Here is a 19,178-nt window from a genome sequence, read left to right as displayed (position 1 = left end):
TTAACTCAAAAAGTTACAAAGAGAAGAAGTAGGGAGTTGCAGAAGCCCATGAGGAAAGAGATATATTTCAGAAGTCGTTTGATTTAAAACCAAGGAGGGCCGGCCCTGTGGCTTGGTGGTTAAGTGCGCGCGCTGCGATGCTGGTGGCCCGGGTTCGGATCCCGGGTGCGCATCGAGGCACCACTTCTCCGTTCATCCTGAGGCCGAGTCCCACATACAGCAACTAGAAGGATGTGCAGCTACGACATACAACTATCCACTGGGGCTTTGGGGGGAAAAAATAAAATAAAATAAAATCTTTAAAACCAAGGAAACTTGAAGATGGTTCTAGAGATAAAAAAAAAACTTGCTAAAGGGGCCGGCCCCGTGGTGTAGTGGTTAAGTGCGGGCACTCCGCTGCTGGTGGCCCAGGGTTCACAGGTTCAGATCCCGGGCGCGCACTGATGCACCGCTCGTCAGGCCATGCTGTGGCGGTGTCCCATATAAAGTGGAGGAAGATGGGCACAGATATTAGCCCAGGGCCAGTCTTCCTCAGCAAAAAAGAGGAGGACTGGCATGGATGTTAGCTCTGGGCTGATCTTCCTCACACACACAAAAAAAACTTGCTAAAGAAAAGAAATCAGCTTTAAAAAGCAAAGATAATAAATCTGAAGTCAGTTCAGGGTTGATTATTATTTAGAAGAATGGGATCTCCACTTCCCACCTCCATCTTTGCTTTAGTGAACTGCTCATACCTATTGGATTAAAACACAAGGATCATTTTTAACCAAATTTGACTCGTGGAGCCCAAAAAGACTAGAAACATAGTTACAGCTTTAACACAAGCAAACCCACTGAACCAGAACTGTTTTCTTTAACTCAGATCAATCTTTCAGTCAGTTTCTGGCTGTAGAGTGGGGCTGGGATAGAAATATGTCTAGTTTATAATTTTCAACACTTAAAAATATTTTTTTAATGGTAAATTAATACAGTAATTATGGAAAATTTGGAAAATTAAGAAAAATATAAAAAAGCAGGGGCCAGCCCGGTGGTGTAGTGGTTAAGTTTGTACACTCTGCTTTGGAGGCCCAGGGTTCACGGGTTCAGATCCCAGGCGTGGACCTACACACCACTCATCAAGCCATGGTGTGGCGGTGTCCCACATACAAAATAGAGGAAGACTGGCACAGATGTTAGCTCAGGGACAATCCTCCTCAAGCAGAAAGAGGAAGACTGACAACAGATGTTAGCTCAGGGACAATCTTCCTGATCAAAAAAAAGCAAAAAAAAAAAATCTTCTAGGATCCTATTACTCAAAGGCTATCACTGTCAACATTTGAGCACACTTCTTTTAGCCTTATGTCTATAAGTTGTTTGACAAATTTAGAACCTCATTAAATAAAAAAGCTGTATTTTTCTATTACTTTACATTGTAACTTTTTGTATGTCATTGTAAGTTTTGTATGTCAATTAAATAATTATTTTTAACTGGTTGCATGACACTCCATTTATGAATATATCATGATTTTCTAAGTCATTTTATTAATGGTGTTTCCACTTTTTTTGCATCTTTGGGAGTAAATATTTGTCCAAATTTAAACTCTTTGTCCTAAAAATAGATTAGTAATGTGGAATTACTATTCATTGTGGCAAGCCTTGGCCAAGCCAGTCACACACAGACTGTCCTGAGACCTTGTTGCCCAGGAGATACCTGGCTGGCCCTGTCTAGTGATGGCCAATGTTATATAGTTACATTGCAACTTGCACAGGTGAAGGCCTGGTCATGTTAAGGCTTTCCATGACATGATAGGACCTCATCTTAAGTAGGTGGGTAACCATCATTACAACCCAAGTGTGTGTCCTATGAGGGAATGGAGGAGACTTTAGAGGCCATGCTTACTGACTATCGCTCAGCCTGATGCCATCAAGTATTCCTTGCTGAAATATGTATTCTTTGAGTTTATTCCAATAAAATGTAAACGGCGTAAGAAGTCTTGGTGTTCATTTTGCCAATTGTCAAACCTAGTTTTCTATAGGATAATTTATGTCAAATGATAGGTAGGACACATATTAAAGATAGGTATAGCTAAATTACAACAAGTGTATTTTCAGTGTTTAATCAGAATTATAATATCATTCATTGTTCAGGGAAGAAAAGTCCACATTTACAAACCTGGCAAATCTAATTCAGACAATAAACAAAACAAAACAAAGCAAAACAAAGCAAAAATCACAGGCTAATTGCATAAACCATAGAATTTACTCTCCTTACCAGAAAAACAATTTCAGGGAAAGAAAATTCACTAAGGATCTCTTACCCTGGCCTGGAATATCGTCAGGAAGTTTATGGTTCTTCCACGTGAAAGTAGGGCTCAGATCCACTGATGTAGTCCCATTTACGTGTGTGTCATAGGTCAAAAGAACCTTGTACTGTGTCAGGGCATGGAAAAGAAGAAGGATGAACAGAAAAAGACGTTTTAGGATGACTTCTGATAAGATAGACTGTCCTGCCCAATGACATTTGTATTTCATAGTAATGCTTCTCAGTGACACAAGGTAACTGTTACCCAGCCAGGAGCTAGTTATGATCCACTTATTGGTTCACAACATGAACATGGATTTAAGCTCCACGTGGGCCGATTAGTTTTCTGTTTCTTTATGCCACACCAGTAACCCTGCCCAACATAGATTCTTTGGGTCTTTAGAGAACTAGTTCAAGTCTTTCATTTTACAAATGATAAACTAGAGGCCAAGAGAAATTAAATGACTAGCTCCATGTCATAGGACAAGTGAAGCACCGGTGTTTTCCACAATATTAAGTTGCTATTGAAAATGATGTCTTGAGAAAATGCACCTCAGCTAAAATCCATTATCCATTTGGATACATGTCAAGGGGCAATGAAATAATTCTACATTTCCTGAATTCTGCCAATTACATAATTTTTTAATCTCTTCTATCTTTTTACTCTAATGTGCTTTCTTAAACACAACACTAATCAGGTTTCTAAGATAAAAGGTTTATTTTTCAAGTAATCTGCCAATGGGAATATTAATATATCCTCAAATTACTGCTGCATATATTGAGTCAGCTTTGTCAGAGACATCTGAAAAGCGACCATCCTTCTAAATTCACCATCATTCCCTCAAAACATTCTGGGCAAAAATTTTGCTTTCTCAAAACTATACTCTTAACTTGAGAGCAGAATGTATAATTGCATATATTGAGGATACGAAATATTCTACATATTAGGGTATGGTACATTAAATCTCTTTTGAGACCTAATCTGGTTATAGAATCTATGGCCCTATATTTTGAGAATTAATCTCTGGTTTCCTCATATATACATATTATATAGCACAACTGATGTCATTAGATAATTGAAATATTCAACTAGATTTGCCGTCAGAGAGAATAAGTGCACAGAACAACATTTTTCATTTTGAAGAGCAGATACGAGGCTGACATAGGATCTCACGACATATACTTGCTTCTCTCCAAGGGAGGCAAAGGCACCATCCCAGCTGCAAATAACGTAGAGAGGAGTGTAGTTATCTTTGTAGTAGTACCAGTAACTGAAGCATTGAGAGATCTTATTTTAAGGTATTCACATGGAATTAATGCTAAATATAGCATTATATTAAAGGTTAAATATAGTAACTAAAAACCGTGGATTACTTTTCTGAAATGCTGCCCCTGAATTTCTGGTTTAACTTTCTCAAATAGGGCATCTTTTCTCTAGTTTTCCACATTTTCCATTAAAGATATCTTTTACAAAGCTAAGTCAATATGCACACTCAATATGTGACTTGAGTATGTCATAACGCTCACACTGGAAAATTATAAGAAAAAATTAATAACTTTTTCTCTTAGATTTCTAGTTATGTCAGGACCCAATGTCTTAGAGAAAAAGCTTTCTACTGACCATTTGGTTAGCTAGAACAGTGGTTTTCATAATTTGCAATGGGCACAATTTTGGGTGACATTAACACAGGTGTTTTGTTTTTCAATTAAATGATGATCAGCCATCAACTATTGTGCCAGAGAAGCAGCTAAGCTCTGAAGCACGGAGAGGTAACACCCACTCCCTTTAAAGATCCTACTGTGTAGGTGAGGAGAAAAGACATATATAATGTGAAGAAAAGTATTAAATTATAGGGCTATGTATATGTGCCAGAGGGATTACACAACTAATGATTTTCATGAGAGTTCAGATGGAGAGAATAGGAAACGTTTCATTGAAATTTTTAGTTGTGGAAATGAATAAACAATTCTTAGGCGAAAACTCTTAACCTCTCATTGGTATTCCATCAATAGTCTGATCTTTATATCAATGTATTCTGGGTGAGTATTTTTTGTATAGTAAATAGAGTGGATATTCTAACTAAGAAGTTCTATGGGACAAAATGCTTAAGGAATACTACTCCAAGTGGGGCATAATTGTGAATCTGAAATAAACCAACTTCTAGATTCTAAACATAACTTCTCTAATTTCTTTACTATTACTCGCCTTCCAAGTTATCCCTCCTCACTCAGTCACTTCACCCCAAGGTCCTGATAAGAAATCAGACATACTTTGTTGGTGTCCACAGAGGTATACAGAAGCACCATAGTGTTGTCAATGTCCCCACAGTCATCCAAAGTCACAGGACCCGTATACCCTAGGGCAAAAATCAGAAGGAGTTAGAGGCCATTGTTGAGTTCTTGACTGAATGACTAGTTAACTCTTTTTTTTTTTTGTGAGGAAGATCAGTCCTGAGTTAACATTCATGCTAATCCTCCTCTTTTTGCTGAGGAAGACTGGCTCTGAGCTAACATCTATTGCCAATCCTCCTCCTTTTTTTCCCCAAAGCCCCAGTAGATAGTTGTATGTCACAGTTGCACCTACTTCTAGTTGCTGTATGTGGGACGCGGTCTCAGCATGGCCGGAGAAGTGGTGCGTCGGTGCGCGCCGGAATCCGAACCCGGGCCACCAGTAGCAGAGCGCGCACACTTAACCGCTAAGCCACAGGGCCGGCCCATGACTAGTTAACTCTTGACAGAGGGCATCAAATAATTTCAAATTGCTCTATTTTGCTGAAAAATTGTTTACCTTAATGATCTAATCAGAGATCACCTCGATTGGTTCTGGCCCTGAGATCTCTGAAGGGTATTTTTATGATAGATGTTAGTTAGTTAGAAGGAAAAATATTTTTAATTGCATTGAGGATGGGACTAAATGTAATCAGTCAATACATTCCTCCTGAGTATTAGTGACAACTTTTTGCTAAGAATATTTACTAAATAAAATTACATAAAAACACCTGTCTTTTCGTCACCCAAAATTGTGCCCATCGCAAATTATGAAGCCACTGTTCTAGCCAACCAGATGGTCAGTAGAAAGCTTTTTCTCTAAGACATTGGGTCCTGACATAACTACGAATCTAAGACAATAAGTTATTCACTTTTTCATGTAGTTTTCCAGTGGGAGCATTGTGACATACTTAAGTCATATATTGCGTGTACATATTGACCTAGCTTTGTAAAAGATATCTATAATGGAAAATGTGGAATACTAGAGAAAAGATGCCCTATTTGAGAAAGTTAAATCAGAAATTCAGGGGCATAGTGTAGCACAGTGTAGGTCACTGCACAATCTAACTTGGATTGTAAAAAGATCAAAATTGCTTCACTATCACTTATTGGTTGAAGACATTGAGAAAATTATTTAAGTTTTCCAAGTCTCAGTTTTCTCATCTATGAAATAATAGCAGTATAGGACAAACCTATGACAGGGCTGTTTAGGTTAAAAAAAATAATCAAATATCAGCAATTTCACATGGTTCAACATAATAGCTAATATTTATTTTGTGTTTACTATACCAGGCTCTGTGCTAAGTGCTTTATACGCATTTATCATTTTATTCTTCCTGAAATACCATGATACAGAAACTATTATTATCTTCATCTTATTGATGAAAAAACTGAGGTCAGAGATATTAAATAACTTGCTCCAGGTTGTACAGGTAGTAGGTGGCTAAAGTAGGACATGAACAAATGTTTCCTAGCTCTAAGCCTGTGTTAGTGGCTGTTAAGAGGCTTGACCATGATCGTGGATGTGAGAAAATTAATTAAGAATGCATATAGAAAGATTCTGGGAAGACGGGAAAACAGGAAGCACTCGAAATCTGTCTCCTCACCTAGACAATAATTGCACTGGCAGAATCTGTCTGATGTAACTATTTTGGAATTCTGAAGTCTATTGAAGGCTTTCAACTTCCAGAAGGTGTAGATGGTAAACTGTGATTAATTTCAGTCCATTTCAGCTGTTAGGACAGTAGGAACTACCTATTCCCACCCACCCCTCAGTCCCATGGCAGACAGCTGTGTACACGTTCCTGGAGCAGCTTGCATACAGCTTGTGGGAGCCAAGGTGAGCAAAAAAGGAAGAACTCTGCCTTCCAAATACTGGGGATCTATGTTCTGATTGCTGATTGCTGGTTATGATCACAGAGATGCAAACAAAAAAGTGGTGGCCATTTTTGTTGCACCTCTCTCCATTATTGCAAACCCCTCCCCCTCTGCTGATATGACTTTCAAGGGATGTAAAGGGCTGGTGCCCCTTCTAACTCCTTCATTGTTCTCTTTTTCCATTTTGAGAGCCAAACATTGAAGACTAGGATATTCAAGCAACTGCACATATGGGGGAAATTATAAAGTCACTGCACACGCCCAGGAGAAGGCAGAGGCTCAGAAAAGACCTGAGAAGAACTTAAATTTACATCTCAGGCTGACCCTCAATAAAGAGACAGCCTATAATAATAAAAACAAAAACAGCAAACCCTGGGGAATAGGGAATTCTCTCCATTCCCCATGTGATTTCCAGAAATACTTCATTAGCTTCAAATGTCCAGTTTTCAACAAAAAATCACAAAGCATACAAAGAAACAGGAAAGTATGTCCCATTCAAAAAAAATCAAATAAACCAACAGAAACTGTCCCTGAAAAAGGCCTGATAGTGGATCAACTAGACAAAAGCTTTAAAACAACTGTCTTAAAGATGTTCAAAGAACTAAAGGAAGACGGATAAAGTCAAGAAAATGATGCATGAACAAAATGGAAATATCAGTAAAGAGATAGAAAATCTAAAAAAAGAACCAAAAAGAAATTCTGGAACTGAAAAGTACAATAACCAAAATGAAAAATTCACTAGAGGGATTCAAAAGCAGCTTGAGCAGGCAGAAGAAAGAATCAGCAAACTTGAAGATAGGACAATGGAAAATGTCAAGGCTCAGAAACAGAAAGAAAAAAGATTAAAGAAAAGTGAACAGAGCCTAAGGAACCTGTGGAACACCACCAAGCAGACCAGTGTATGTACTGTGGAAGTTCCAGAAGGAGAAGAGAGAGAGAAAGGGGTAGAGAAAATATCTGAAAAAATAGTAGCCAAAAACTTCCCAAATTTGATGAAAGACATGAATATAAACATCCAAGAAGCTCAATAAACTCCAAGTAAGATGAATCAAATACGCTCACATTGAGACAAATAATAATCAAATTGTCAAAAGCCAAAGCCAAAGAATTTTGAAAGCAGCAAGAGAAAAGTGACTTGTCACATACAAGAGATATTCAATAAGATTATGAGCAGATTTCTCATTAGAAAATTTGAAAGCCAGAAGGCAGCGGACTGATATGTTCAAAATGCTAAAAGAAAAAACTGTCAACCAAGAATCCTTTATCTGAAAAAGCTGTTCTTCAAAAGTGAGGGGAAAGTAAGACATTCCAAGATAAAAAAGAACTGAGGGAGTTTATTACCACTAGACCTGCCTTGCAAGAAATGCTCAAGGTAGCCCTGCAGGTTGAAATGAAAGTGCACTAGACAGTAACTTGAAGCCATATGAAGAAGTAAAGATCTCAGTAAAGGTAAAACACATGGGCAATTATAAAATCTAGTATCGTTTTAACAATGGTGCATAACTCCACTTTATGTTTTCTATATGATTTAAGAGACTACTACATTAAAAAAATTATTATACTAAAAGCTAGTATCATTATAACTTTGGTTTGGAATTCCACATTTGGTTTTCAACATCTTATACATTTTGTGTCCAAAAATTTAAACTAATGTATAAGACATAATTTTGTAACAGCAACATCTGAAAAGGGTGGGCATGGAGCTCTTAAAGGAGACGAGTTTTTGTACGTTGTTGAAGTTAAGCTTGTATAAATTAACATTAGAGTGTTCTAACTTTAGGATGTTAACTGAAATCCCCATGGTAACCAAAAATAAAATAGCTAAAGAATAAACACAAAAAAATGAGAAAGGAATCTAAATATTTCACCGCAAAATTCAACTAACTCCCCAAAAAGACAGAAATGTAGGAAATGAGGGACAAAAAAGTTATACGGCATATAGAAAACAAATAGCAAAGTGACAGAAGTAAATCTCCCCTTTTCAGTAATTACTTTAAATGTAACTGGATAAAATTCTCCAAGCAAAGATATAGATTGGAAAATTGTATTAAAAGAACATGATCCAACTGTATGCTGTCTACAAGAAACTCACTTTAGATCTCAGGGCACAAATAGGTTGAAAGTAACCTATTTGAAAGTGAAAGGATGGAAAAGGAAATTCCATGCAAATAGTAACTAAAAGAGAGTAGAGGTGGCTATACTAATATCAGACAAAGTAGACTTTAAATAAAAAAAGATTACAAGAGACAAAGAAGGGCATTATATATTAACAAAAGTTCCAATACAGCAAAAAGATATTACCATTATAAACAATTACACACCTAATAACAGACCACCAAAATATATGAAGCAAAAATTAACCGAATTGAAGGGAGAAATTGACAGTTCTGCAAAAATAGTTGGAGATTTCAACACTCCATTTCAAAATAGATAGAATAACCAGACAGAAAATAAGTAAGGAAATAGAGGACTTGAACAACACAATAAACCAACCAGATGTAACAGATAAATACAGAACATTCAACACAACAATGACAAATTACACATTTTTCTCAAGTGCACATAGGACATTTTTCAGGGTAAACCATATGTTAGGCTACAGATTAAGTTCCAGTAGGTTTAAAAATACAGATATCATATAAAATATCTTCTCTGACCACAACAGGATGAAGTTAGAAATCAGTGACAGAAGAAAAACTGGAAAATTCACCAATTTGTGGAAAATAAACATTTAAAATAACAAACAGATCAAAGAATAAAACACAAGGGAAATTAAAAAATACTTAGAGGTGAATGGAAATGAAAATACAACATACCAAAACTTATGAGACACAGTGAAAACAGTGCTGAGGAGGAAATTTATAGCTACAAACACTTATGTTAAAAAATAAGAAAGACCTCAAATCAACAACCTAACTTTACAACTTAAAGAACTAGAAAAAGAAGAATTAAATCCAAATCTAGCAGAAGGAAGGAAATAACAAAGATCAGAGATAAATGAAATAAAGAATAGAAAAACAATACAGAAAATCAATAAAACCAAAAGTTGGTTCTTTGAAAAGATCAACAAAATTGACAAACCTTTAAGTAGATGGATTAAGAAAAGAAACACCCAAATTACTAAAATCGGAAATGAAACTGGGGACATTGCAACCAATTCTACAGAAATAAAAAGGATTATAAGGGAGTAGAGTGGGGAATTGTATGCCAACAAGTTGGATAACCTAGATAAAATGGACAAACTCCAGGGCTGGCCTGGTGGCGCAGTGGTTAGGTTGGCGCATTCTGCTTTGGCGGCCCGAGGTTCGATCCTGGGTGCCGACCTACTCACCACTCATCAAGCCATGCTGGGGTGGTGTCCCACACAGAAGAGCTAGAAGGACCTACAACTAGGATATACAACAATGTACTGGGGGCTTTGGGGAGAAAAAAGAAAAGAGGAAGATTGGCAACAGATATTAGCTCAAGGACAATCTTCCTCAAAACAAAACAAAACAAAAAAAAACGGACAAACTCCTAGAAGCACAAAACCTACTAAATACTAAACTACAAAGAAATAGAAAATCTGAATAAAGCTATAACTAGTAAGGAGATAGAATCAGTAAACTAAAAATCTACTGGAAAAAAAAGCCCTGGACCTAATGGCTTTACCAGTGAATTCTACCAAACATTTAAAGAATAACATCAATTCTATAAGGCCAGAATTACTCTGATATGAAAGCCAGACAATGACACTACAAGAAAAGAAAACCACTCATCAATATCTCTTATGAACATCCATGCAAAAATCCCCAACAAAGTACTAGGCAACTGAATTCAGCAGCATATCGAAAGAAGTATACACCATGACCAAGTGACATGTATTCCTGGAATGAAGGATGGTTAAACATAGGAAAATTGATTAATATAACACGCCACATTTACAGAATGAAAGAAAAAAAAAACCACATCATCATCTCAGTTGATACAAAAAAGCATGTTATAAAATTCAATACTCGTGCATGATAAACCATGCAACAAACTGAGACTGGAAGGAAACTACCCCAACATAATAAAAGCCATATATGAACAACACACAACAAACGTCATACTCAGTGGTGAAAGATTGAAAGCTTTTCTTCTAAGATAAGGAGGAAGGCAAGGATGCCCAATTTCACCACTTCTATTCAACATAGTACTGGAAGACTTAGCCAGAGTAATTAGACAAGGGAAAAAAAAGCCATCCACATTAGAAAGGAAGAAGTACAATTACCTTTCTTTGGAGATGACATGATCTTAAATGTGGAAAACTCTTAAGATTCTACAAAAAAACTCCTAGAACTAATAAATGAGTTCAGCAAAGTATCAGGATACAAAGTCAAAACTAAAAAATTAGTTGCATTTCTATACACTAGCAATGAACAATCAGAAAGGAAATTAAAAATACAATTCTATTCACAATAGCATCAAAAGGAGTAAAATACCTAGGAATTAACTTAACCAAGGGAGGGAAAGACTTGTATAATAAAAACTATAAAACATTTCTGAAAAAAATTAAAGAAGATATAAATAAATGGAAACACATGCCATGTTCACATATTGGAAGACTTAATATTAGTAAGAAATCAATACTACCCAAAGCAATCTACAAATTTAATGCAATCCCTATCAAAATTCCAATGATATTTTTTGCATAAACGAAAAAACCCATCCTAAAATTCATATGAAGTCTCAAGCGACCCTAAGTAGCCAAAACAATCCGGAAATAGAACAAAGCTGGAGGACCCACACTTCCTGATTTCAAAACTTACTAAAAATCTACAGTAATCAAAACAGCATGGTACTAGCATAAAGTCAGACATATAGAAGAATAGAATAGAATAGAGTGTCCAGAAATAAACCCTTGGATAAATGGTCAAATGATTTTTGACAACACTGTCAAGACCATTTTTCAAATGGAAAAAAAGTTTTCCAATAAACGGTACTGAGAAAACTGGATATTCACATGCAAAAGAATGAAGTTGGACCCTTACCTAATACTACATACAAAAGTTAACTCAAAATACATCCCTACCTTAAATGTAAGACCTAAAACTATAAACTCTTAGAAGAAAACACAAAGCAAAAGCTTCATGACATTGGATTTGGCAATGATTTCTTGGATATGACACAAAAGGCATAGGCAACAAATGAAAAAATAAAATAGGACTTCATGAAAATTAAACAATTTTGTGCAACAAAAGATACTATCAATAGAGTGAAAAGGCAACTTATAGAATGGGAGAAAGTATTTGCAAATCATATATCTGATAAGGGCTTAATATCCAGAATATATAGAGAGAACTACTAAAACTCAAAAACAACAACAAAAAACAAACAACCTGATTCAAAAACAAGCAAAGTACTTGAATAGACATTTTCTGAAGAAGATATACAAATGGCTGAGAAGCACATGAAAAGGTGCTCAACATTAGGGGAATGCAAATTAAAATTATGAGATACCACTTCATACCCATTAGGATGGTTAATATAAAAAAAAAAGTGTTGGCAAGAACGTGGAGAAACTGGAACCCATGTGCACTGTTGGTAGGAAAGTAAAATGATACAGCCACTGTGGAAAACAGTATGACACTTCCTCAAAAAATTAAAAATAGAATTTCCATGTGATCCAGCAATTCCACTTCTGGGTATGTACTCAAGTGAATTGAAGGCAGGGTCTCAAATCGATATTTATACTCTCATGTTCCAGCAGCATTATTCACAGTGGCTAAAACATGGAAGCAACTCAAGTGTCCATTGACATATGAATGCATAAGCAAAATGTGGTATATACATAAAATAGAATATTATTCAACCTTAAAAAGGAAAGAAATTGTGACATATGCTACAACATGGATGAACCCTGAGGACAATATGCTAAGTGAAATAGGCAGTCATAAAAAAGAAAGATACTCTATGATTTCACTTATATGAGGTACTTAGAGTAGTCAAAATCGTAAAGACAAAAAGTAGAATAGTGGGGGCCGGTCTGGTGGTGTAGTGGTTAAGTTCACGTGCTCCACCTCGGCAGCCTGTGGTTTGCGGGTTCGGATCCCGGGCGCAGACCTACACACCGCTCATCAAGCCATGCTGTGGCAGCATCCCACATACAAAAAATAGAGGATGATTGGCACAGATGTTAGCTCAGGGACAATCTTCCTCAAGCAAAAAGAGGAAGATTGGCAACAGACGTTAGCTTAGAGCCAATCTTCCTCACCAAAAAAAAAGTAGCCTAGTGGTTGCCAGTGGCGAGAGGGAGGAGAGAGTGGAGAGTTACTGTTTGATAGATATAGAATTTCAGTTCTATAAGATGAAAACTGTTCTGGAGATAGATGGTGGTGATAGTTGCACAACGATAAGAATGTACTTAATGACACTGAGCTATACACTTAAAAATGGCTAAGATATAAATTTTATATTATGTGTATTTTACCACAATAAAAAAATTGGGAAAAAAAAAAAGAATGCACATAAAGTGCCTGGCAGAACTTGGGACAAAGGGCATAATCAATAAATGATTGTCCCTCCCTCCTTCCCTGCTTCTTCAGGGGAGCAGAAAAGATTTCCTCCTATCGTTGTCGTACACCACAGACGTTGGTGCAGACCTCAGACTGTAGTGCTGGGTGTCTGCTGCCCTCTGAAGCCAAGAGAAGACTCACTCTGCAGTAGGATAGAGGTTTTCCAGCATAAAGATTTAAGGCAAGTTAGAGAAGGCAACTAACTATCATTTGTCTTTTACTTAATATACATTACATCTAAAAGGAAATTTCTTAAAAGTATCTAAATAAGACCTGGGAAATGAAAGATGGGAGTTTCAACTGGGGCATGTGTGAAGGGGAATATTGACCCAGAGAGTTCGGAGGGGCATGTGGTGGGAAATTTTGGATGGTATTGTTATGAGAGGTTTTAGTAGTTAAAGGGGTAACACAGGGTCCCAGATCCCTGAAGGATAGAAAGGGAGATATGGAAGGACCAAAATCAAACTACAGATGTTTCTCTTCTTGCTGGTCTCTAAGGACAGTCAGGACATCACTGCTCAAAATTCCCTCTGATAAGCTTGTTCATAAGTACAGGGCCCAAGCTACATGCTTTTTCTTTGATATCCAAAGATTCTGAAGTTCTAAAGCATAAACTGGGGTTCAGTTATCGATAATAGCATCCCCAAGTTTTATGCAATGATGTTTGCCTCCAGTTAAGTTCAAAGGTATTTAGCTGTTGATCCTTCTATTGCCAAACCCCCTCTTTGCTTCCCAATGTCCATCCACAAAGCCCATATTTCTCCAGCTCTCTGTAAAAAGTTTTAGTTTTGTTGTTGATGTTGTTTGCTCTTAGGAGACGAGTACCTTCAAAAGTGAGGTTCCTGAAAGCATAAGCAAATTTGGAGGTGGTAATATCTTCTCCATTTTCAAGAAATATCTTCAGCATGTGTCCAAAGAGCAAGACTCCATCCAAGTAGGCAACAGAAAAGTCACTTTTTGCCTGAATGAGAAAAGAAAATCTTAAAATGAGTTCCAAAAGAGAGATTCTGGTCTTGAACCTGGAGCAAAACCTTTTTGGGGTGAGCAGGGTAACTGGGAAGATAAAGGAATATTAGGAGAATTGTAGAGTGTTAAAGGAGAATTTTGGAAAATATTTCCTTGGGTCAGGGCTCTTTACTCTCCCCCTGTCACAATTCTGCTTTCTCTTGGGGTCAATAAATTGAGAACATTGCCTTTAGGGAAGTAACTAAAAGAGGTTGTACTTCCTTCCAATGATAAAATATATAATTTCAAGCAGGAAGGACAACATACAGCATTTTCATAGTTCTTGTAAGATTTTATGTAGAAATAATGCTTGCTTGTAGTTTAATGTTTTCACTAAAGAGTAAATGGGAACAATAATAGAAACAAGCCCCTGCCTTTCAGTAGCCTAAATGGGGCAGGAAGAGTTTTGATTGGATGATTCCATTGAACCCGCTTTGAAGACAGTTCTGACTGGGTGTTACTTCAGGCCACAAATGTCTTCCCTGGGGAACATAAAGGCTATATATGAAGCTTACCAGTGAGAAATCCTTGAAGAAAGAGCTATTTGAGGTGGAATTTGCAGGAGGCAGTGTCAGAACAAGGACATTTTTCATATAGTCAGCGGCTGTGGCATTATCCATGAAGTAGTAGTTACTATAATAAAAAGCACAAGTTCCTCATGAAAAGTAGGTTCCTCCAAAAATAGAGATGCAGCTTCTACAATTCACACAAACTATAACATCAGCCTTGAAATAGTTTAAAACTCTTTTTTTCCCAGTAAGCTGCAAAACTTTCTTCTTTTCCTGGATAGGCTTCTTTTCTTCCACACCTGCTAAGATGAACAAGAGAACTGAGGCAGCTTAACATACAGAAACGGAAAGGAAGATCAGAATAGAGATACTTCTTTGAGGGAGATTTTTTTGGGCTCTGGACATGTGAGCTAGCACTTGCTTTTAAGGCTGAATGACCTTTGGTTTATACCTGGAAACTTTCTTTTCCTTAAGTGCTCATAACAATTTAGAGATATTGGTATATGACAGAGAGAAATGTTATGAATTAAATTTACTTTTCAGATGAAGAAACATAAGCATGAAAAGACTCAATATTTTCTCTATCCCTATAAGCTTCTTGATCGTTGGATCCTCAACTCCTGGACAATATTTGGCACACTGTGGACTCACAATAGTGCCTGAGATTGTGCTGCAAATTATATAGTTTCTAAGCTTCCTTATCATTTGAATGTTTTAATATGCAGAGAATCTGATGTGCTTGAACTGCTATATCTAGGCTGACCATTATTTAATATTCAAACAGTAGGTGAACACATCTGTGTACTGAGGACTGTGTTGAATATTTTGCTCATACTATCACGTCCAATCCTAAAAACACCCCTCTAAAGTGGACATGTTAATTTTCATTTCACAAATGAGAAGATTTCTTCTCAAGATACTAAGTAATACCCAAGAGTCAAATGAACCAGAAGTGTCAGAATTAGAATCTGAAACCACGTTATATCTAGTTTCAAATGAATTTCATGATCTTCCCAAAACATAGCCAAGTGTCCTTCGGGAATGGTGACAAAGAAATGCCAGCGCTTTGGCAATTGATGGAGGATTTGCTAAAAGTAAAATTACGCCAACCTGGCTACATTGAGGACTCCTTCCAGAGGGCAAAGCAGCTATTGAAAGCGGTTATCACTGTGGTTGTAGGAATGAAATGTCGCTAACTTTGCCTTCTTTCCTGTATTCTTCAGCTAAAAAGGCTAAGTGGATTGCTTAAATTATCTTCATGAACAACTAGTGGTCGAACAGGCCTGCAGTTCCTAGGCATTATTTCCTTTAACACCGTGAAAAGTACATCTAGTGTGGATGAAATGACTAGGTAAATATGGGAAAGATCTAGTGCAGCAATAGCTTCTGGTCTGAGTACAGACAGGTAATGATTAATGATCCAGGCGGATAAGTGAAGTCATGTGATCTAGCAAATGGGGGCAAGGGGCACAGGCACACCAGTGACACCTTCTTTATGCTTAGTCTAACTCAAACATTACCTTGGCACAGTTTGTTAGTGGGGTCTCCAGCCATATTAGAAGATGAGTGGTAAAAAGACAGGGTGTGATAAAAGGTGGTTTCTGCTCTCCAGATTTTCTGTCCTTAGTCCCAGAGAAGTGCAGAGGAAAAGATCACCACTCAGTGACTGTGCCACAGAGAACAAAGAATAACTGTGTAAATCAAACTCATTTAACTGGAACTTTCCTCTTACCAAAGGCAGCTGAAGGAAAAATAATCTAGGACCAAAGGCCATTTAGCAACTGAAGGCACAGATATGGCCCACATTCTCAGAAATAGTATTATTGGGTTATTAGTTGATTTATCGTTGCTGGAAAAAGACCTCAAAATCAGGGTGGAGACCAGGATCTTGTGTTGAATGAGCAGGCCTCATAAATGAATGGATGTGGATTTAATGGGGTTTTCATAAAATTTTTGTATTTAGACTTGATAGTGATGTCAAAAGTATACATCTCTGCTAAGGCTACAATTACTTAAATAAGAATGACAATGTGATGAAGAAAGAATAAAACATTGGTTAAAATATTATCATTATACTGTACCACTTAAAGGCTGAGCAAAGCAAGAGAAAAGAGAGTGTGTCTTCTGGAAATCCTTGGACTATTTCCTTTCTGAAAGGAGCAGAGTTCTTCTAAATATTATACCTACTTGAATAGATCCACTAGAATAATGACCATGTCTTCCGCCACTGCCCGGTCACCCTTGAGGGAGTAGATGACTTCTGGTCCACCACATACAAGAATCACTGGAGGAGAAAGAGCAAGACAAGGAGAGAAAGATACAATGATCTACAAACAAACAGGGAGGGAACCAGGTGCCTGAATTAAACCCAGTACGTCCATGCTACATTTATTTTTTAAGATTAACATCAATTCCTCAAACGATAACCCCTCATTTTTTTTTTTCAGTTACAGTCATAGAGTCAGAATAGAGCTGCATGGGATCTTGAAAAGAATCGTCTAGTCCATTCCCTTAATTTTATAGACTTAAGGAGGCTGAAGCCAAGATGTCAAAGGGTTAAAGAACTAGCAGATGACAGAGATAGCTCCAATATTCAAGTTTATGGGTCATAGTTCAGTGCTTATTCCACTACACCAGGCTGGAACAGTTACAAAAACTATTTTCATTGATAAGTGAAGTGCACCTCACCATTTGTAAAGTAGTTGGAAAAGATATAGTGTAAGTTAATGCAAGAATTTAAGCAACTTTCTTTGGGTTTTGTTTATAGCTTCTTAACTCAGAACTCAGTCTTACTGATTTCAGTGTTCATGTCCAATCTGAGTCTACAAGATGTACTACTCATTGCAACCAAATTTCCCAAATGCATGACTTTATGAGTAAGAGGAGTTGCGGGACACTTTATCAGCTCTTTTTTTAAACTATATTGTCCAGTTGAATGGTAAACTCTCTAGGGACATGAACAATTTTATACTTTTTTTCCTATATCTTGGTCAACGTTTTGCAAAGGGTAGGTTCTGCAAATGCTTAATAATGACAGCAGATGATGTGAGTGATACCAGGAAATCCTGGTGTCAAGCAAGCATCTTCCCTTGTAGCAAATTCCCACAGTTGATTCCTTTGCTCCTGATATACTCTTATTTGTAAACAGAACTTCGTGGAAAAAGAAACAAATCATCTAATAACTTAACGAGGATGATTTTATCCCATCAGCTTTTCACACATGGCCTGTAACTGGGAGATCATTGGGCAGGTGATTTACAGAGAGGTTAAATGAAAGTGAGACAATCTTTGCTTACCTTGTTATTTTGCTTGAGGCCAGATATCAATAAATATATCCTCTTGGTCACCAGGGGATCAAGGTTCAAAATGTGTGAGGATTAGTCACAAATCCAATAATATATTGGATTGAGGTAAACTTACAAAGCAGTTTATTGATGGTGGGTCGTGACATCATTTTGGTTTATAAAAGCTGTATTTTAACAGTACCATTTCTTTCATGACGTTAATACAGTTTCTCAACATTACTTTTCTAATTTCTCTCAGAGGATAAGGTTTTAATCAACAAAAGGAACAATATAAAGGAGTTGCATGCAACTAGAGATCTTCCAAAACATACAAAACATATAGAGGTAACAGTGATAGCTCTGTGGTGGTAGATTTATCAAAATAATTCATACGGAGGTGGTAGTTGTGAGGAAGAAGTTGGTAAAAAATTATCTTCATGTCTTCTTACCATTGCTTTTCCTGTTCTGGTTCATTAAGATATTCTGAAACTGGTCATCTCCTCTCAACACTTCCTTGAAGACAAGTTCCTGAGAAAAATAGGAAACTCCGGCCTCCAGAGCATTGAGGTACCTAGAACAGAAAAGAGAGAAACTCTAAGAAACCAGCTTAGTTTCTGCATGGGCTTCCATGCCGTTTGCCCATTGTTCACAGATCTGTCCTGGGACTTGTTAATCTAAAATTCGTTTCTGCTTCTAACACAATAGATGGTACACACCATGATACTAATGGTTAGGATTGTGGACATCCAATTTAGTGAAAGCAGAGGGGAAGTTTTAGGGACTCTTCATGTATATATACAAATAGTAGACATTTAGTGGGTCCCTGATAATGGCTTCCTGCTACTTGCAAATGGGATCTTCTACTCTGCTCTATAAACCAACCCCATTATCACAGATAAGTTGAAACCTTTGAATCTATAGTGCAAAAATTGAGAGTTGATAGGAATAATTTCTCTTCCTGTGTGAAATGTACTTTTGTGTGTTCGAAGTTCACCCCAAAATTTCTAGGATGAGACTTTAGGGTTGATTCTTACAGTTCCTAAGATGTGCATTCCCGGTGGTGCCCCATCTTAGTCTTCTGCGTGCTTATGTGGAGAAAGACTGCAGAACTGAGCAGCATCCTGGAGGCACTGACAGTAACCCAACCAAAGGATTCTCTCTGCCACCTTTGATGGAGTTGAGTGAATCCTGCCATTTTATTTTAGCAATGATGCCCGATGTCCTGCTCTCCCCACTGCCACCACCTTATTCCTCTGAAAAGCTGTGAGAGAATTACTTCTAATTGTAGGTATAGGTAGAATGCACATTCTCTGGTATCATATCTTGCACAGTAATGGGAAAGCATTAACTTCTGGTTTTCACTTTCCTTATTGGTAAAATGGGGATCATAGTACTTGTTCTTTTTCTTCAGAGGATT

General features: G+C 37.1%; 1 protein-coding gene across 1 annotated transcript in view; it reads right to left on the bottom strand.

The window, feature by feature from the left end:
• Positions 1 to 19,178, bottom strand: part of GUCY2C (guanylate cyclase 2C) — a 71,007-nt gene that overhangs the window by 41,762 nt on the left and 10,067 nt on the right. The window contains exons 5-10 of the mRNA XM_087442712.1: positions 18,211 to 18,332; positions 16,665 to 16,761; positions 14,484 to 14,601; positions 13,789 to 13,924; positions 4,553 to 4,638; positions 2,298 to 2,409 (exon numbers count right to left, since the gene is read on the bottom strand). Of these exons, the coding sequence (XP_087298838.1) occupies positions 2,298 to 2,409; positions 4,553 to 4,638; positions 13,789 to 13,924; positions 14,484 to 14,601; positions 16,665 to 16,761; positions 18,211 to 18,332 (671 nt within the window). The remainder of the gene's footprint in view (positions 1 to 2,297; positions 2,410 to 4,552; positions 4,639 to 13,788; positions 13,925 to 14,483; positions 14,602 to 16,664; positions 16,762 to 18,210; positions 18,333 to 19,178) is intronic.

Source organism: Ceratotherium simum, chromosome 17, assembly GCF_057802395.1.
Source record: "Ceratotherium simum simum isolate JZ-2026a chromosome 17, ASM5780239v1, whole genome shotgun sequence".
NCBI classification, from domain to species: domain Eukaryota; kingdom Metazoa; phylum Chordata; class Mammalia; order Perissodactyla; family Rhinocerotidae; genus Ceratotherium; species Ceratotherium simum.
Note: the sequence above shows the minus strand (reverse complement) of the source record. Positions and strands in the feature narration are given on the sequence as shown.